Source organism: Eumetopias jubatus, unplaced genomic scaffold (assembly GCF_037043125.1).
Source record: "Eumetopias jubatus isolate StellerSeaLion01/CBP00866 unplaced genomic scaffold, mEumJub1_p1.0 scaffold_10, whole genome shotgun sequence".
NCBI lineage: Eukaryota > Metazoa > Chordata > Mammalia > Carnivora > Otariidae > Eumetopias > Eumetopias jubatus.
In genome coordinates, this window is record NW_028274816.1 from 67,604,158 (window position 1) to 67,625,737 (window position 21,580).

At 41.1% G+C, this 21,580-nt stretch overlaps 1 protein-coding gene across 1 annotated transcript in view; it reads right to left on the reverse strand.

The window, feature by feature from the left end:
- The window catches only part of DHRS7B (dehydrogenase/reductase 7B), a 59,517-nt gene extending 43,623 nt beyond the window's left edge, over nucleotides 1–15,894 (reverse strand). Inside the window, exon 1 of the mRNA XM_028089562.2 lies at nucleotides 15,832–15,894. Coding sequence (XP_027945363.2) covers nucleotides 15,832–15,851 — 20 coding nt within the window. The 5' untranslated portion in view covers nucleotides 15,852–15,894. The remainder of the gene's footprint in view (nucleotides 1–15,831) is intronic.
- Between the last annotated feature and the right edge of the window lie 5,686 nt (nucleotides 15,895–21,580).

Consider the following 21,580-nt stretch of genomic DNA (forward strand, 5'->3'; position numbering starts at 1 on the left):
ATTTGGGGACATTCTCTATCATTATTGCTTCAAATATTGTTTCTGATTCTTTTTCTTTTCCTTCTGATATTCCCATTATGTATATATTACATCTTTTGTAGTCGTTTCACAGTTCTTCTATATCTCTTTCTTTTTGCTTTTGTTTTGGGAAGAAAGGAACTGAAAGGAATAGAACAGAAAGTTCCTACTGTCATATGCTCAAGCTCAGAGATTCTTTCCTCAGCCATGCCCATCAAAGACATTCATTCTCTTAGAGTGTTTTCTATCTCTGGCATTTCTTTTTTATTTTTTCCTAGATTTTCTCTCTGCTTATATTATCCATCTGTTCTTGCATGTTGTCTATTTTTTTTCTTTTAAACTCCTTAGCATATTAATCATAGTTTTCAAATTATCAGAGAATTTGATCTGATAATTATCAGATAATTCCAACTTTCCTGCCATATCTGACTCTGGTTCTAATGCTGTTCAGTCTCCTCAAACTTTATTTTTTGTCTTTCAGTATGCCTTGTAATGTTTTCTTGAAAGGCAGAAATCGGGATGCCTGAGTGGCTCAGTCCGTTAAGCATCTGCCTTCAGCTCAGGTCATGATCCCAGGGTTCTGGGATTGACTCCTGCATCGGGCTCCTTGCTCAGCAGGGAGCCTGCTTTTCCCTCTGCCTGCTGCTCCCGCTGCTTGTGCTCTCGCTCTCTCTGACAAATAAGTAAATAAAATATATTTTAAAAAAAGGCAGAAATGATGTACTGGTTAAAAAGAACTGTAGTAAATAGGCCTTGAGAAATGAAGAGGCAGTGGATGCATGCTATGGTCCAATGATTAGATCTAGTCTTTTGGTGAGCCTATCCCCCTAACTGTGAACTTCATCAGTGGTTCTCAGGGTTTTATCCCCCTCCTTAGCTAGGACAGAATGACCAGAGGGAGCTGGAGTTGAGTATTTCCCTTTCCCTAAGTAAGTTCCCTAGATAAAATAGTTTCTTCTGAGGGCAGGTCTTGTTAAGAACAAAATGTTCTGCCATATTTCAAAAGAGTTACTTTTCCCTCCCCATAACAGAAGCACAAGGGAATTTTTCTCCCAGTATTCACTGTGAAGGCCTGGTAGAGCTCCTGGAGTCAAAACTCACAAAACTGTGGGGCTCCCTTTAGACTGGGTCACTCCAGAGTTTTTAACTCTCAGACTTGTCCACATCAAGCCTCCCAACAATTTGTCAATTACAGTTCAGGTTTTCCTGCAGCAGTACTGCTCCAACAAGTGTGATTCTCTGTATCCACCTGTCTTGCCAATTTTGGTGGCAAAAGTTTGCTCTGTGATCTCATGACTCTGATGGATCTAAGAGTTGGGTTGATTTTTCCATTTGTTCTGCTTTTTACTTGTTAGGATGGAAGGGCAACTTCTAAGCTCCTTACATGCTGAATAAGAAACCAGAAGTCCCAACACCATTCTTTAAGATGAGAAGTTAAGCCATTAATCATATATGGTTGTCCCCTGTATGTGAGGAGTAATTTTTCTCTTACTGCTTTTAACTTTGATCTTTGGCTTTCAACAGTTTTCCTATGATGTATCTAGGTAAGAATCTTTACGTTTACCCTACTTGGGGTTCACTGAGTTTCCTGGATATATATACTGATGTTTATAGTAGCCTGAATAAAATCCCCCGAAGATGTCCACATCCTAATCCCTGGAACCTATGAGTATATTATTTTATTTATATGATAAAAGGAACTTTACAAGATGCAATTAATTAAGAATCTCAAGATGGGGAGATTATCTTGCATTATCTGGGCAGGCCCAATACAATCAGAAGAGTCCTTATAAGAGGGATGAGTCATAGAGTAGATGTGACAACAGAGTGGAGGTTAGAGTAATATAAGGAAGGGGCCCTGAGCTAATGAATGTTGATGGCCTATAGAAGCTGGAAAAGGCAAGTAAACAGATTCCCTCTAGAGCTTCCAGCAGGAATACAATCTCACTGACACCTTGATTTTAGGACTTCTGATCTCAAGAACTATAAGATAATAAATTTATGGAGTTTTAAGCTATTGCATTTGCGGTAACTTATAGCAGCGATAGGAAACTAATACAGTGTTCTTTGTCAAATTTCGGGATTTGGGGACATTATTTCTTTCTTTTTTTTTTTTTTTTTTTAGTATTTATTCACTTCAGAGAGAGCGAGTGCATGAGCGGGGGTGGGGGGGGTTAGAGAGGCAAAGGGAGAGGGAGAAGCAGGTTCCCCACTGAGCAGAGAGCCTGACACGGGGCTTCATCCTGGGACCCTAGGATCATGACCTAAGCCAAAGGCAGGCGCTTAACAACTGAGCCATGCAGGCGCCCTGGGACATTATTTATTTCAATACTTTTTCTGCCCTATTCTCTCTTCTTCTGGTACTCCCAAATGATAGTACACTTGATGTTGTCCCAAGGCTTTCTGAGGCTCTATTAAACTGTCTTCAACCTTTGTTCTTTTTGCTATTTTCCCCTAGGTATGAGTCACAGTGTCCTGTTTTTTCAACATGTCTTACACATTTTTTGTTGAAAACTGGCTATTTTAGCTATTATATTGTAGCAACTCCAGATTCTCATTTTCTCCTCTGGAGACTGGTAGAGTAGCAGACTTTAAAAATTTGGTTAATAACTTGCCTGTACTAAACCTATGGATTTTGGTTCACCCACGGTATGTGGCCACTGAGGTCTCTGCTCAGGTTTTCTTTTTTTCTTATTTTTAGTTTTATGCTTGGATTCCTACTGGTGGTTATCTGAATATCTTAATAGTCAACCATTATATGTCAGTATTTGTGCCCAAACACCTCAGACAAGTACAGCTTCTACCCTTTGCAGATGGATCTATGTGTGGTATGGGAAGTACATACAAAGTTCAAGCAATTTTCAAGTCTTCCTCAGCTTTTACTTTTCATCAAGCTTTCTCATAACTCCTCTGTAGTTGCACACTGTCATCCAGGGATGTGTGGATAGCTTGGGCCCTCTCTAGCAAACTGTGCTCATACATGTAGCTTTCCAGTCATCCAGAGTACGTGGGGGTTTATCAAGCCTATCTATGGCTGTCTCACTTATAGGACCTGTCAAATTTCTAGCTCGTCTACTGGTTCACTGCTTGCCCAACCAGGGCCACAACCTAAGACTAAGAAAGCTGCTGGGCATGGTTTTTGGTTTTCTCTCTGTTCCAAATAGCTAGCCGCAACAGTGAGACAGCTGGTCACCTGGTTGAACGACTACACTAACTGAGCTGGGGAGATGGGATGGGAGGAGCCCAGGCAGGAACACCACAGATTCCCACTGGTCTCACCTAACGTTTGATGCGTTTTCTTTTCTTTTTCTTTAAAGATTTTATTTATTTATTTGACAGAGAGAGAGAGAGAGACAGTGAGAGAGGGAATACAAGCAGGGGGAGTAGGAGAGGGAGAAGCAGGCTTCCCAATGAGCAGGGAGCCCGATTCAGGACTCGATCACGGGCTGGTCACGGGGCTCCATCCCATGACCCTGGAATCATGACTTGAGCCAAAGGCAGGCGCTTAACGACTGAGCCACCCACGTGCCCCTGTTGGATGCTTTTTCATGAATAAATGCTTTTCAAATTTGTGTGCCTTTGGTCAATTTCCAGACCTCTGAAATGGTTGTTTTTGACAAATCTGTCCTGTTTTATAGTTAGTTTTTTGAGGAAATTTGCAACCTCTTTACCATACCAGAAGTCCTCCCACCTCAACCCAAGGACTTAATGGACTTTTTCCTACTGCTAGACATTAAAACTGATAATAACACAAACCTAATCAAATAGAAATTCTGTCTCTCAAATCATCCTATCTGAATGTCTTCATAAGCAAATACTGCATGTCAATTAGAAACTTTCAAAAGATGGCTTCTAAGACGTGATATGTGGCCGAGTTAAATTTAAAATGTTGAGGGAAAAAAAGCAACTAATTTTAATTTCAAGTTTATGGGAAGAAAAAAAAAGATACTAGATCACTGTGAAATTTGCTTCTTGTAAGAATTTACATTTTCTCACTTTATCCAGTATCTCTGGCCTGGTGTCAGTTGCTACAGTTGTCCAACCACACCTTTCTCCTGATACAGTTCAGAACCAAACTTTGTTTCTTACAATTCAGTAATTTTTTTCCCAACAAATAATTTCTCTTTAAATTTCTCTCTCTCGCTCTCTCTTTTTTTTTTTAGATTTTTATTTATTTATTTGACAGAGATAGCAAGAGCAGGAGCACAAGCAGCGGGAGTGGAAGAGGGAGAAGCAGGCTTCCCGCTGAGCAGGGAGCCCGACGCGGGGCTCGATCCCAGGACCCTGGGATCATGACTTGAGCCGAAGGCAGACGCTTAACGACTGAGCCACCCAGGTGCCCCAAATTTCTCTTGATTTTTACCTAAGATCAAGTTTCCAGCTACCATTTTTCTATTGAGATATAAATGACAGGTATGATGATAATTTCAAATTACTGATATGATATAGCAAACCATCTCTGGAACCAAGCAGACCTAGGTTCAAATACCAATAACCAGACTAACTAGGTAAGTATCTCTAGACAAGTTACTTAATATTTCAGCTGGTTTCCTTATCTACAAAATATGTCTAACACCTGCCTCACACAGTTGCAGGAAGGATTAGAAATGATAGCAATGATCTCTATAATTACTGGGTTATCTACTTCGAAAGTTGGTAGGTAATGTCAGAAAGGGTGAAAAGAAGGAATTAAGAAGGAATGCCTGGGTGGCTCAGTTAAATGTCTGCCTTTGGCTCAGGTCATGATCCCAGGGTCCTGGGATGGAGTCCACAGAGGGCTACTTGCTCAGCGGGGAGCCTGCTTCTCCCTCTGCCTGCCACTCCCCCTGCTTGTGCTTTTTCTCTGACAAATAAATAAATAAAATCTTTTTAAAAAAAAAGGAACAAAGAAAATGGATAAATTAATCTTTCTTGCTATGTCTAGCACTCATGGGTGGCCAAAGTAACTATTTAAATTTCATCTCTCCTTATCCACCAATTAACAATGAAGTGACCTTCTCTTTTTTATCCCCCTTTTCATTAATTGAAACAGTTCTACACAGTATGATATTCTACCACACACAACACACTGAGGAACATAACAGATATTTTCCTACAAAGTTGCATTTACATTTTTTTAAACAATTTTTTGGGGGACATTACTGTCTGAGAAACATTGGGGAAAATTAAGTACCATAGTTCTTAAATTTATATATTGAATTTTAAAAATTCTCTATCTTTTCTCGGAATAGATTCCTTTGGAAACCTTATTACTGCTGAATCTGCTAAAATATAAGTTTATACAAATAAACTGCGGAAATATCAGGAAATCCACAAACCGCCCTAAGTCCATCTGGATACTACAAGTTAGAATACCTACCTTTGTTAGAAAATCCTTCTGCCATGTGAATATTCACCTCTTAAACCTGACTGAATTAGTACACCTGGATTTTCATTAAGTCTAGATTCCTTAAACTGAGGCAGTCTAGCATTACAAATGAAATGCAAATCACTGTAATTACTACTTGGTGGAGCAATGGTGGAATCAAAATGTTGCCATCATTTATTTCCTGTTCTATAATGGAACTTATTTTCCACTTTGGACCCCAGCTTCCCTACCTATAAAATAAGGAAATAATCCCCATTCTACACACATCTCAAGACAGTTATGGTAAGAGATAGAGAGTTAACAGTTCTTCATATACTATAAAGTGATGAGTGGGGTCCATTGGAACTGCTTACCCCAGCTGCTAGAAACCTCCTCTGCTGTTGCAAGTTTACCTCATGTAAGTGTTTCTCAACCTGAAAATCAGATCAAGAAGAAAGCCCAGAACTGTCTGGTGCCTTATGCCAGAGTTCTTGGAACACCTGGTTGTACTTGATCTGTCCACATGTGGACTCTCTCTGGTGGCTTAAGCCCCTCAGTTCTCTGCTTCCTGTGCCAGACACAAATACTGCTGGATGAATGATGAACAAATGGGTGGCATATGTGAAATGAAAAAACCGAACACCTGTAGCGCCTTGGGATCCCTCGCGGTACTCCTATCTCCTAGTTCTCAGGAGCTGGAACTTCAGGCCCCAATCGCTCTCCAAAGAGTCAGTGGAGAGCAAAAACTGTAACACTTTTGTGCAACCTACTGGATTGGGCCCTTGGGAGGTGCATGTACAGTATGTACAAAAAGAACCACTATTTGTCACAATTTGTAAATCTCCAGGTTAAGAAGAGAGAAAAAAGCTTGCCCTTTGTAAAGATCCGGCAACTGATAGGAAAAGAGGGATAATGCTGCTTTCAGATGCTTTTTATATATTACAGAATGCTCCAAGATAAAATGTCACAATCCTTCATTCCCTTGAAAATGTGGCAGAAATTACTAGATATCCCAACCCCTGCGCCAGAGTGCATTTCTATTTCTAATATAATTAATCTTTTACTTATTCTGTGACCATTTCTAACACACATGACGAGTTTAATGGAGTGAAACAATAATATTACACAAATGTCCAAAATGTACTTTAAAAAAGTAACTTTTAGCTTGTTACCATATATGGCTACTGTGTAAAGAAAAATATTAATAACAATTACTAAGTTTTTTAGTGTTTGCAACTTACTGGGCTACAGACTCCATTTCCATGATCTCATTTCCTCCTCATACCAATCCTATGAGGTAGGTATGATAGTAATTTCCATTTGCTAAATGAGAAAAGCACTTGAAGTCACATAGCCAGCAAGTCGCAGATTAGAGATTTGAACCAGGTATTCAGACTCTAAAGTCCACATTAAGTGCATTACATAGGGGGTAAATAATAATATTAGTAATCTTTTAGTTGGAGCCCTAAACAGGAAGAATTTTAATACTGTCTAGATGAATAGATCCCCATATTCAGCTGCAATCACCCAAATAAAATACAAAGGCTTTTATGCAAGAATTGAATGTAAACAAGCTAATTGATTAATAGGAACTCAGTACGATTTCCTTGATTCAGTTTAGCTAATGTTTTAAGCCAATCTGGACTATAATACCCTACCCACAGAGAATTTTGAAGCAATAGTAGTTTCCTAATACACTTGCCAGTTTAACAACTGCTAAGTACTACTCATACAAACCTGGAAAATCTTACATCTCCCTTCAAAACAACGCTCCCAATACAAACAAGATCTTACTTGAGAAAGTAAAGCTCTAGCTAAAGCAAACAAGCTCAAACCACTGGTAAGCAACGTTCCATTAACTCAGCGGCTATCAGCAGACCTCCTCTCCCTCCCACAAAGCAGATGAGCAGACAAGTCTCAGGTTACCATGAACTTAAGGAGATGGGAGGGAGAGCTCAATCACAGTCTAAAAACATTTATTCAATTTCCTACCTTGGTGGGTGGCAAGAAGCTTCCAAGCTAAATTTACTTGCCATTCAACCTCAATTTCTATCCTCATGTTTGTAGCTTTTTTCTATCCTCATGTTTGTAGCTTTCCAGAATAGATTAATGGAGAGTTCAGTTCTGCATTAAAATCTTAACATTACCTACCAAAGAAAGGTCTCATATGTGTATAACTGGGGTTAAAAACAAGGCAAAAGACCCAAAACAGAGTCACGTATGCTAAGCCCCACATCACCAAACCAAGTCTTGGTTTAATTAGTCTCGGACTCTTCCAGGAGTGGAATCTTAAACCAATTAGGAACCACCTGGTCAGGTGAGGTAATCTGATAGACCCCTGCAATCCCCTAAAGGAAAGTGACCTTGCCAAAATCAATCCACTTTTTGCTAGTATAACTTCCTTGTTCCCAGTCCCTTCTGCTTATAAAAGTTTTTCATTTTGTACAGCTCCTGGAAGCTCCTTTCTGTCTGCTAGATGGGACGCTGCCTGATTTATGAATCACTGAATAAAGCTAATAAAATCTTTAAATTTTGGGCACCTGGGTGGCTCAGTTGGTTAAGCGCCTGCCTTCGGCTCAGGTCATGATCCCAGGGTCCTGGGATCGAGCCCCGCATTGGGCTCCCTGCTCCGCGGGAAGCCCACTTCTCCCTCTCCCACTCCCCCTGCTTGTGTTCCCTCTCTCACTGTGTCTCTCTCTGTCAAATAAATAAATAAAATCTTTAAAAAAATCTTCAAATTTTACTTATTTGAATTTTGTTTTTCAACACTGGGTAGGACTAAGAAATGACATTATTGACATTAAGGAGGACAAGACAAGCCCTGGAAGGGTTAACTATGAGAGACAAGAGTTTTGGCTGGAAACTACCAGGAGCACCCAGATCTACATTTTTCTTTAAATCAATGTACAAGAAATTATGGGCTACATTTGACCATTTGAGGGCATTCTAACTATGCAAAACTACATGGAACTCACTTCAAAGTCATCTTCAGAATAATCCCCATTCTGTGTGTGCTCCAGTCCAACATTTTACTGCACCGTAAGTTTAAGTAAATTTTTAAAATTGACTTTTCTCTGTTGCCAAAAGGGAAAGAGATCTTTTTTCCTCTCTCGTTTTTCTTAGAGCATTTCTTTGAATAACCTATTTATAAAACTTTCCTCTGTCCTTTGATATGTATGCAAATCTTTTTAAAGGTTAAATAAGCTAGCTGCAGGACTCAGGAAGGGTTTTTTGAAGGTCCTAGAAGCCATCTCTTTTAAATGTAAATACCCAGGAAGGCAGCGCCCCCTCTCCCAGTCACGGTAGGAGTTTAGCTTACACACCTCTACTCTGTGCACATCGAGATTAGAGAGGTTTTACTTTTCTTTCAGATAAGGGCAATTAATTAGTACAGATGGCCACCTCCATTACCAGGTGAATTTAGGAGGAACTATGAAAGCATGTACATCAAATGGTGCTGTCAAGTGTTCTTACAAGATTACCATTAATCTTGAGACTGTATGTAATGAATTGTAAATGGCAGAATTTCTTTTTTGTTTTTGTAATCTCATTAGCAGAGTACTTGTGATGTATCCCAGTCTGGGTTAATGCTTATTCAATAATAGAACTAGTTTCTTTCATTCCACATTTGTGGAGACCATTTCTAAGGTGGGCAGATCTTAACTTTTCCGCAACATAAATGTGGAGAAATTTTACTCCCTGCTGGGCTACCTCACTGTCACTTTCCAGACTTTGATGGCTCCCTCAATACAAGAAAAAAAAATTCCTCACAGACAAGAGGTTTTCTTAGGGACTTAGCCCATTACTGTCATCTGAGGGACAGATCCCCCTAGACCATTACCTTTGTGACACCTCCACTTGGATTATTTCAAAGACATCTTTTTCGAAACTGAACTCATGTTCTTCCTCCAGGGTTTCCTATCACAGAAGCACAAGCCAGAAAATGAAGAACTGGCCCTGACACCTTCCTTTCCCCTCTCGTCCCAGAGTGAAAATATTACCAAGCCCTACTGATCTACCTCCTGAATAGCCCTCAAATCCATGGACTTTTGCCTCCACTGAGGAGCCAAAGTGATCTTTTAATAACACAGATCTGCTGATACTCTCGCGACTGAAATTCTTCAACGGTGTCCCACCATTCTTAGGATAAGCCTTAAATCCTTGGCATGACCTATGAGGGCTGCATGGTCTGACCCCAGCCTACCTTTTCAACCTTATCTCCCTGTCTCTCTCCCTCCCTCACTGCCTTCCAGCCCCAAATGGGAGCTTTAAGCTCCATAAGGACTGAGACCATGACTATTTGCTCATGCTGTATCCCTAGCCCAGTGCCTAGCACATAATAAATGCTAAATAAATATATGTTGAAGAATAATGTTGACAAAACAACTGAAGCACCTTAGGGGCACCTGGGCGGCTCAGTCAGTTGGGCATCCGACTCTTGATTTTGGTTCAGGTCATGATCTCAGGGTCATGGGATCTAACCCCACCTTGGGCTCGACGCTCAGCACAGAGTCTGCTTGTCTCTGCTCCGCCCTCTGCTCCATCCCCTGCTGGCGTTCTCTCTCTCTCTCTCAAAAAAGTAAATAAAACCTTTCTTAAAAAACCTGCAGCACCTTAAATGGAAGGCATATAAAACATTAAATTATGCATGGCAAAGGAAAAGAATGTCCTTACACATTTGTACCCTGGGTGGCTAACATAGGGTGTGGACTGTAGTGGGGCTATACAATGTTTGTTAAATCATTTTGTAAACCAGAGACAACATGATGAAACAAAATATTGGCACTCAGTGTCTATTTAGCTTTGTAGTACAAATTACCAATGCCAATTAGGTCTCCCATTTAGGTATTTATCTCTCCTCTCCTCCCCAATCCCCATCCTGTGGGCAACCAGAGGTCTAACCACATGTTTGAAGGAGGCTGGACTCTAATCAGAGCTGGAAAACAGATATGGTTTGTGGAGCTGATTATAAATTCTGAGAAGCAAATAAACCAAGACTGGGGAGTGATACTGCTCTTAGGCTAAGACTCCTATCTACATTTTGTGTTAGACTTGGGCAACATTTGCCATCCTTTGGCCACACAGTAACCATAAGACACAAGCTCCTCCTATTCTCAAGGCTTCACACATGCCCTTCCCTCCCCCTGGTAACTCTTCACCCTTCTCTTTGCCCAATTTAACTCCAATGCAGTCCTTAAAGGTCTCAGATCTAAGTATTTCCTCAGCAGAGCCTCCTGTCTCCCCTCACTCCCTCCCGCTGCCAAATGGCCCCATTATACATTCTCACAGCACCCTCTACCGTCCTCTATAGCATGTACCACAACTGTAATTAATATTTAGTTTGTAATTCTTTTTCTGCCTATCTCCATTGTTAGACTTAGAAGCAACCTGACAACAGGCACTGTGTCTGTTTGGGCCATCACTGTATCCCCAACACCTAGCAAATCGCTGGTAGAGAGTAGGTGTGTTCTGGTAAATGAAGGAGTGAATGAAATACACAAATAAACACTAGCTTTTGGAGTACATAGAATTGGCTCTACCCTCACTAGCTCTGTGCCTTTGGATAAATTTCTTAACATCTCTGAGCCCATTTCTTCCTCTATAAAGATAACTATTCCTACTTTACAGAGTTATTGTGAGAATTGAATAATCCAATAAAATGCTTAGCATAAAGTCTGGCACACAATACTCAATGAATGTTAACTATTATTATTATGGAGAAAAAGAGGAATGTATGTTAGGGAAGATACATTCCACGTTCTTGACTAAACACAAACATAGCTCCCTTTAGACAAACATACAGTTGCAAATCTGAATAAAATATTTTAAGTACACTATAGGAATGTATTATCTAAAATAACCCTGAAGAAGAGAGTACAAGCAGTAATTTCTTTCACATCAGCTATAGCAACTTCTTTCAAGATATGTGTCCTATGGGGCACCTGGGTGGCTCAGTTGGTTAAGTGTCTGCCTTCGACTCAGATCATGATCCCAGTATCCTGGGATGGAGTCCTGCATCGGGCTCCCTGATCAGCGGGGAGTTTGCTTCTCTCTCTTTCTCTACCCCTCCCCCCTGCTCATGTGTGCTCTCTCCTCTCAAATAAATAAAATCTTAAAAAAAAAAAAAAAGATGGGTGCCTGGGTGGCTCAGTCGGTTAAGCGACTGCCTTCAGCTCGGGTCATGATCCCAGGGTCCTGGGATCGAGTCCCACATCAGGCTCCCTGCTCCGCGGGGAGCCTGCTTCTCCCTCTCCCACTCCCCCTGCTTGTGTTCTCTCTCTCGCTGTGTCTCTCTCTGTCAAATAAATAAATAAAATCTTTAAAAAAAAAAAAGACATGTGTCCTAAGGCAAGGGAAACAAAAGCAAAAATAAACTATTGGGACTACATCAAAATAAAAAGCTTCTGCAGAGTGAAGGAAACAATCAAAACTATAAGACAACCTACTGAATGGGAGAAGATATTTACAAATGACATATACAATAAAAGGCTAGTAACGAAAATATATAAAGAACTTATAAAACTCAACACCCAAGAAACAAATAACCCAATTAAAAAATGGGCAGAAGACATGAACAGACATATTCCAAAGATATACAGATGGCCAACAGACACGTGAAAAGATGCCCAACATCACTCATCATAAGAGAAACGGAAATCAAAACTGCAATGAGATAATCACCTCACACCTTTTAGAATGGCTAAAACCAAAAACACAAGAAACAAATGTTGGCGAGGCTGTGAAGAAAAAGAACCCTCTTGCACTGTTGGTGGAAATGAAAACTGGTGCAGCCACTGTGGAAAACAGTATGGAGGTTCCTCAAAAAATTACAAATAGAACTACCCTATGATCCAGGAATCGCAACACTGGTATTTACCCAAAGAATACGAAAACATTAATTTGAAAGGATATTTGCACCCCAATGTTTACTGCAGGATTATTTACAAGCCAAATTGTGGAAGCAGCCCAAGTGTCCATCGACAGATGAATGGATAAAGATGTGGTGTATATATACAATGCACTGTGTGTGTGTGTGTGTGTGTGTGTGTGTGTGTATGATACATTCTGTGTGTATATATGTATATTGTATAATATATATGCATATTGCATACATATATTGTATAATATGTATGTATACATCTATTGTATAGTATCCTCATTGTATATATGTAATACATTGTGTGTGCGTGTGTGTATATACATACATCTATGTAATGGATTGTACATATATATTCAATTCAGCCATAAATAAGAATGAAATCTTGCCATTTGCAACATGGATGGAGCTAAAGAATAAATGCTAAGCTAAAGAATAAATGCTAAGCAAAATAAGTCAGAGAAAGACAAATACCATATGTTTTCACTCGTGTAATTTAAGAAACAAAACAAACGAACGAAGGAAAAAAAAAGACAAACCAAAAAACAGACTCTTAACTTCAGAGAACAAACTGATGGTTACCAGAGGGAAGTGGGTGGGGAGATGGGTGAAACAGATGAAGGGGATTAAGAGAACACTTAATCTTGATGAGCACTGAGTAATATACTGAATTGTTACATCACTACATTGTACACCTGAAGCTAATATAACACTGTGTTAACTATACTGGAATTAAAATTTTTAAAAATAAGAAAAAAATTTTAAATAAAAACTAAAAGAACCCTCAAATAGATGTTTATAAATAGCCAAGAATCCTTTTGGATGTGAAGTGATCATGCATTTATGTGATCTGCACACTCTTGTATACAGTATCAGGTTCTTTCAAAGCAAAGTACATTATCAATCCATTACTGCAAGGCAGCAGGGTTCCAGACCTGCACTTCAAAACCTAGGGACCTAAGTCCAGCTGTGCTGACCTTGGCCCAGGATATGCTGATAAAACAACAGGTTTTTGCCTTTAAGTGCCCTTCCCTCCCAGTAGGAAAAAACTCCAAGCCCTAATGAGAAAATGTCCCTTCATTCCAGTGTTCTCCAGCATCTGAGGATAACCTTTCTCTCCCTTCCTGGTGTATTCTACATTCCCCAAGATACCCCCCTTTAACATGGTTTCTGTTCTCTCTTAGATTCTCCAAATTTAGACACATCATTCCACTTCTGTAAGCCTCAATTTCTTCATCTGTAAAAAATGGAACTAAAATAGTACTTCCCCGGGCACCTGGGTGGTTCAGTCAGTTAAGCATCTGACTCTTGATTTTGGCTCAGATCATGATCTCAGGGTTGTGGGATAGAGCCCTGTGTTAGGCTCTGCGCTGAGTGAGGAGTCTGCTGAAGATTCTCTTTCTCACTCTCCCTCTGCCCCCCGCCCAAGCACAGGCACTCTCTCTCTCTCTCTCTAAAACAAATAAATAAATATTTAAAAAATGAATAAGGTAGTAGTTCCCTCTTGGGTAAATGGCTCAGTATATGCCATAAAATTAACACATGCTAACTACTGTTTTAGTGTTTCTACCAGATCCCTAATCAATCTACAATCCAGAAAAAAATTACAACAAAGATCCTTTCCAATGGTGTAAGTTTTTTTTTTCAAAGTCTGTTTTCTACAATAAAAGAAACCTTGCACCCAGGAATAAAAGGAATGATCCTAAAGAAGCTTCAAATGTTGCAAAGGAGGGCACCTGGGTGGCTCAGTCTGTTAAGCATCTGCCTTTGGCTCAGGTCAAGATCCCAGGGTCCTGGGATCGAGTCCCACATCGGGCTCCTTGCTAAGCAGGAAGTCTGCTTCTCCCTTTGCCTGCCACTTCCCCCTGCTTGTGCTCTCTCTCTCTCTTACAAATAAATAAACCTTTTTAAAAAAATGTTGCAAAGGAAAACAATAGAACAAATTAGGTGGTCTTCTGTTTCCTGAAAAAGATTAATTCAGCAAAACATAATTCATGCATATCCATCTTTATAATGCCTCCTTTTAAAGCGAGCCCTATTAGGACTACAATAGGCTACAGTCAACTGCTAATCTGGAAGCCTCACTACACTGCCTTTGGGGATAACAGAAGGTCAGCCCAGAAAATCCCAGCAAGAGGAAGCACTCAGCCTTACTGGTCACTCCTGACCAAGGCCCAGTCATGACCCTACTTCTTCCTCCCATCTCGGCTCCTTCCATCATAAGCCTCAGGAGAAATAAAAGGCATCATTACCTTAGGAAAGGGTTGAGAGACCCTCTGTATGTTCATAAGCTATATTATGACAAGGCTCCAGATTACCTTTTAAATATAACTTCTTTCACAAGGACCTCTTCAAAGGCAACCCCTGTACTAGAATGAGTAGGTTTTACAGAGAGGCCTAGTTCTAAAAGCCTGCCTCCCCCACGTATTTGTTGTGTGTAATCTCAGCTTTCATAACTCCACTGAACGCATATGATGATACCACCCACTTTACTCTTTTGTGGTGAAGAGTAAGAGAGATATCTACAAGAGACACAGTCATAAGTTAGTTCCCCTATCCTTCTGAAGAATTAGATCATTTTTACTAATTGTATCTCTGGACCACCAAGCTAAGGATCCCTTGCTCCACCTGCCACTCCTTTAGAAACCGGCTTCTTCTTTGTTCTCCTCACCACCAACCCCCCTCCCTCCACCTCCATACAGGTTGGGAGACGCGGAAAGCACTCCCTGGCAAGTCCACTACAAGAATCAAGTATTAGTTCACTAAACATAGGTGTATACGAAGCCCAGAAGTAACTTCTCAACTCTCAAACCACTATACCAAGGGAAATTAAAAGAGAATTCTACAGATACCTTTTATTGGGTAACTACTATGTGCCGGACGCTGGGCGGGGTGCATCCTACAGGCAATCTCCTTGACGTTTCACAACCACTTCACGAATAGGGGCGTCTTATTCTCAAAATTACTGTTGAGTACCCAGGCGCCAAGAATTTAAGACATTTGTGCGTCTTTGGAGACGCACAGGCAGGAAGCGGCGGAGCTAGGACTGGAGGAGTAAGAGATCTGAAAACAGCCCCCTGCTGCGGGTGCTCCGCAGTCGATACCCTCCCCTGCCTTGTGAAAAACGGGATCTCCTTTGCTAATGCTAGGTCTCTAACGCCAGGCTTTAGTGCCACCAGCCTCTAGCGCTCGAGCCTGGGTCACGTCCGTGGGTGCGGAATCGGGGAAAGCGACAGGCCCCGGCCCGGGGCGCACACTGGGGCGTGTCCGCCCTTTCCAGCGGCTCACACCGCCACAGGGACGTCAGCGAAGGCGCCGGCTGTCCAAAGAGAAAGCACCAGAGGCAAGACTCGAGTGTAAGCGCCGGACTGAGTCTTCCGCCAGACCCGGGGGGCGGCGGGCGACCAGAGGCCCGCCCCGGGACGCGGCGTGCCCCTCAGGGTCCGCGGCCTCCGCTCGGCCCCTAAACCCGCTTCCCTCCCTTCGCCGGGGCCGGGAATGCACTCGAGTCGGGGTACAGCCGCGCGCCTCGTTCCGGGCCTGTCCCTCCGCCCCTCGCCGCCAAGGTTGCTTCCTCCCCAACCCCTACCTGGTCGCTTCTGTGACCATGGTCAATCAACTTCATCCTCCCGCCTCGGAAGTGACGCGAGACTTCGCTCGCCCAGCCCGCGAGGCTCCGTCCAGTCCCCGTCCTTGCGCTGCGCGTGCGTGTCGGGCGTGCGTTCCTGGAGGTGCCGGGAGGATGCGCAGGGCTGCGAAGTTTGAAAGGCCAACTCCTACCTAAGTGGCTTCCTTCCATCTTTCGGAGGGAAATTCGGAAGGCCGTGGTTTGGGTTTCCTGCACTCTCTCGGTGGCTTGTTGGGGTGGGGGGAAGTGGTCGGTACACTGGAGAATGTATGCTCCAGTTATCAAGACATTATAAATTACAAAGACATAATGAAAACAGCGATATATAAGAAGATCAATGGAAAAGAAGAGGCTAGAAACAAACCCACAGGCATGTAGGCATAATTCTCCTCCACAAAGGAGCCACCATAAAGCAATAGGAAAGTTATTTTCAGTAAATAGTGCTAGATCAATTGAATGCCGATAGGGATTGGGGGTGAGTAATGAGCCTTGACCTATATCTTGTACGAAAAATCAATTCAAAAGTACACCTAAATGTGAAAGGCGCAACTCTAGAAAATAACAGCACAATGTTGGGACCATGGATTAGGGAAATGTTTTTTACCAGGGCACAGAAAGTACCAACCCTAAAGGGAAAGGTTGATAAATTGGTCATCCTTAAAAAAAAAAAAAAAAAAGATTTTATTTATTTATTTGAGAGAGAGAGAGCGCATGAGAGGGGGGAGGGTCAGAGGGAGAAGCAGACTCCCCGCTGAGCGGGGAGCCTGATGCGGGACTCGATCCAGGGACTCCAGGATCGTGACCAGAGCCGAAGGCCATCGCTCAACCAACTGAGCCACCCAGGCGCCCTAAATCGGGCATCCTTAAATTTAAGACATCGAAAGACAGAAGAGAGTACCATGCAAGGAATAGAGTGGAGAAGGTATTTGCAATACATATATCTGAGAATGATTTTTATTCAGGATATGTAAGTAATTCTTGCAAGTAAATTTTGTAAAAGAGCTGAAGTGGTTGAAGTGGAACCATGGGAAGAGGATGTTGAAAGAGAAACAGGAGAATTCTCATAGTTCAAGATTCAAGAGATGGCAAAAGTGTGTAAGTTGAAAAATCTCCCTTCCTGCTCTCCAGGTACTACCCAGTTCTCTTCCCAGTAGGCAACGATGCTATTAGCTATGTTTGTCTTTCCAGAGCTATCTTATGCATAATTCAGCAATGATGTGTACATTCAGCATTCTCCCCATCGTCCCTTGTTGTACAAACAGCATACTGTGGCACTGCTCTGTATGTTGCTTTTATTCACTTTAGTCAATTAGTTTTCATGGAAATCCTCACAAGTACTCACAAAATCTAGAAAAAGGAAATTGTATCTCTAACTAAGTGTTAGTTATCTTTTCAAATAATATGTTTAATATGTTTTCCTTAGACATTTTCACAGGAGTTGGTATACCCTCCTGCCTCCTGTCCACTGTTCTGGAAACTCTAGACTCCTTTTTTTTTTTTTTTCTTTTTTAAGATTTCATTTATTTGAGAGAAAGAGAGACTGTGAGAGAGAGAGAGAGAGAGAAAAGAGAAAGAGGCAGGAGCAGGGCAGAGGGAGAGGGACAAGACTCCCCACTGAATGGGGAGCCTGATGCAGGGCTCATTCCCAGGACCCCGAGATCATGACCCAAGCTGAAGGCAGACGCGTAACCAACTGAGCCACCCAGGCGCCCTGAAACTCTAGACTCCTGCTTGCTAGTTCCCAAAATGTGAATATCCCACTCACAAACCCACTATGACCCTGAGTCCTTACTGCAAGACTGAGTCAGTTTCCTAGGGTTAATTTTCTAAACCTATCATCCATCCCTTTAGCCAACATAAACTTCAGTCCTACTTGGAGTCATTCTGGAAGCAAGAATAAGTTCCAATGTTTTTATGACCCATTCGAGTTGGATCTTCTGTCAAATGCAAGTATAAGAACTCTAACTTCCCAGCCAGGATATTATACAAATAGACTCCATGGCTTTCAATGAAAACGGGACAGGGCACTTCCTAAGAAGATAGAATAGACACACTATTCCTATTGCTAAGTACAACTAAAAACCCTGGACAATATATATTTTAAAAAGCATAAGAACTATCTGAAAAGTAGAGGGAAGGCACACTGGTTAGGGACCTTGGGACTGAAGGAACAACATGGTGGTGAATTCCCTGGGGGTTTTGGTTTTGGTTTTTGTTCTTTGCCTCATTACCCCAAACTGGATACTAGAGGTGCAGGCAACCTAGAAATGCCAACATGCACAGACAGAGTCCCCCCCAAAAGGCCCTCTGTTCTCTCTAACTAGAAAGACAGGGAAAAGGGCAGCCTTGGAAGACAGAAAACTTAAACAATGGCTCTACTCCAGCCAATAACCTGAAAAATACTTTAGCCCCACACACCCCTGCCAGCAAAGGCTAAGTGGAAAGCTTAGACTTTCCCTCAAGCCACGTTATAAAGGGATCCGGCTACCCCTTTCTTCCCTCTGCTGATATAATGTCAGAGAAGGCCAAGTAGAGAGCTGGGACTTTCATTCCCATTGGGCAGAAGGCTCTCACCCATTATGGTGTTAGTGGAAACTGTGTGGGGAACCTGGGCTTCCATCCCCACTTAATGGTAAGGAGGTACCCCCTCCCCCCTCTTTGAGGTGGTGTTAGAGGAACTAAATGAAGAGTTAGGACCTTTACCACTGCTCAGCAGCAACAGGGCCACCTCCCACCCCACATTCATGGAAGAGCTCAGCAATTCCATCAACAAACAGGACTTAATCAACATTTGTGGGACATCCCTCAACAACAACAGAAAACACATTCTTTTTAAGCACTCACAGAACATATGTCAAAATGGACCATATTCTGGGCCATAAAAAACTAACCTCAACAAGTTTAAAAGAAGTGGAATTATACAGAGTGTGTACCAACTACAATGGATTCAAGCTAGATATCAAGAGAATACTAAGAAGAAAACCTCCAAAAACTTGGAAGCTAAACAACATATTTTTAAATAATCCATAGGTCAAAAAAGGTAGTCTCAAGAAGCTTTTTAAAAATACATTGAACATAATGAAAATGAGAATATATTATACCAAAACCTGTGGGACACAGCTAAAGTGGTGCTGAAAGGGAAATTTACTTACATTAGAAAAGAGAACAGTCTCAAACAAGCTAAAAATAAATTAGGGAGGGAAAAAAGACCAAAACAAACAGAAGAAAATAATAAAGACAACAGAAATCAATGAAATTTTAAAACAAAATTAATGAAACAAAAAGCTGGTTCTTTCAGAAGATAAAATTGATAAACCTCTAAGAAGACTGACAAAAAAGATAAACAGCGTTATGAAATGGTGTTATCACTACAGACCCACAGACATCAGAAGGGAGTGCTAAAGCAACTTAAACACATAGATTTGACAATTGAGATGAAATGGACCAATTCCTTAAAAAGTACAAACTGCCACAACTTGTCCAATATGAAATAGAAAAGTAGAATAGCCTTTTAACTATTAAAGAAATAATTAAACGCCTGCCAAAGATGAAATATTTGGGCCCTGATAGTTTAATTGGAGAGTTATACCAAACATTTAAAGAAGTAATACCAGTCCTACAGATCTCTTCCAGAAATTAGAAGAGGTGGGAACACTTCCTAACTCATTCTATGAAGTCAGTCTGTATTACCCTGATACCCAAACCAGACAGAGACAGTACCAAAAGAAAAAAGAAAAGAAAGAAACAAAGAATCGTATAGACCAGCATTCCTCATAAATCTAGAGGCAAACCTCTTAGTAAAATACTAGCAATTAGAATTCAGCAATATGTAAAAAGGATCATATACCATAACCTAGTGAAGTTTATCCCAGGAATGCAAGGCTGTTTCAATATTTGAAAAAAATCAATCAAAGCAATCCACGATATTAAGAGACTAATGAAGAAAATAAAACATATGATCATATCAATTGGTGCAGAAAAAGATTTTGACAAAATCAAACACCCATTAATAATAAAAACATTCAACAGACTAGGAATGAAAGGGAACTTACTCAATCTTATAAACAGCAACTATGAAAAACCCACAGCTGTCCATATAGCTAATAGTGAAAGACCAAATGCTTTCCCTCTAAAATTGGACAAGGCAAGGATGTTCACTTTCACTGATGCTATTCAACCTAGTACTAGAAGTTCTAGCCAGTGCAATAAGGCAAGGCAAGGAAATAAAGGGCATACAGATTGGAAAAGAAAAAATTAAAGTGGATTTCTCATACATTGTTGGTGGGAATGTAAAATGGTACAGCCACTCCTGAAAACAGTGTGATAGTTTCTCAACACAAAATAAAAAAGTAAACATAGAACCTAGTAATTGCATTTATCCTAAAGAAATAGAAACTTACAAAAAGATGAAAACCCAAACGCAATTGTTCATAGACACTTTACTTGTGGTGGACAAAAACTAGAACCAACCAAAATGTCTCTCATGGTTAAACAAATGGTGGTACATCCATACCACGGAATACTAATAAACAAGGAAAAGGAATGACTTATTTATTCATGCAATAGTTTGAATCTCAGGAGCATTAGGCTGAGTGAAAAAAGCCAACTTCAAAAGGTTTCCGTTTATATAAGATTCTTAAAATGACGGATTAGGGGTTGCTATGGGTTGCCATGGGAGAGAGGGGAATGATTTTGTCTATAAAGTGATAGTAGGAAGGAGATCTTTGTGGTGATACAATAATTCTGTATCTTGATTGTATCTGTGGTTACACAAATCTACACATATGACATGGAATTGCACGTATGCACACTAACACACATACATTGTTAGATTCCTGGCTTTGGTACAGAAATACAATCATGCTCTATACTGCTCTATATTCCCTTTGCAACTTCCTGTGAATCTAAAATTCATTCAAAATAAAGTTTAAAATTAAACACATATGACAAGTGTTGAATTTCTTAACACCTCAGCCTTAACATCTCCTTAAAATGAAAATAAAGTGTGAGACCAAAAGCAATAACACCTGTAAAGTGCCACATAAGTTAGTGCTCAATAAATTGTAGCTGGTTTTTTTTTTTAAGATTTTATTTTTTATTTGACAGAGAGAGACACAGCGAGAGAGGGAACACAAGCAGGGGGAGTCGGAGAGGGAGAAGCAGGCCTCCTGCCGAGCAGGGAGCGCGATGCGGGGCTCCATCCCAGGACCCCGGGATCATGACCTGAGCCGAAGGCAGACGCTTAACGACTGAGCCACCCAGGCGCCCCAATAGCTGTTGTTTTGATCGCAGTTGGTGGTGGAATTATTGGTGCAAAAATACAAGGATACATAACCATATTTTCCTCTGATGAGAGCAGAAAAAGGAAAAAAAATGTTTCATTGGTAGTGACACAGATTTTGTACAGTTCTAAGGAGAAATCTTCTATTAGTGACAAGAATTCTAACATGACCCCATCCTCCCACCCCATGGATCTTTTTAATAAAATTGGTTTCCGTCTGATATGTGCTTCATATGATGCTACTTGGAGGCTGCAAGGATGATGCAAAGGACCCCTCCCCGCCTCCTCCACCACACAGAGCTGCAAGGAAAGACCACCGCCTTCCCGAAGCACGTGGAATCAAATCAGTAGTTTGCAGTATTTGTATTTGCACTTGTTGTATCCCCTCTTCATCTCGGAGATGTATTTGTGAGTATAAAGGTTATGCCA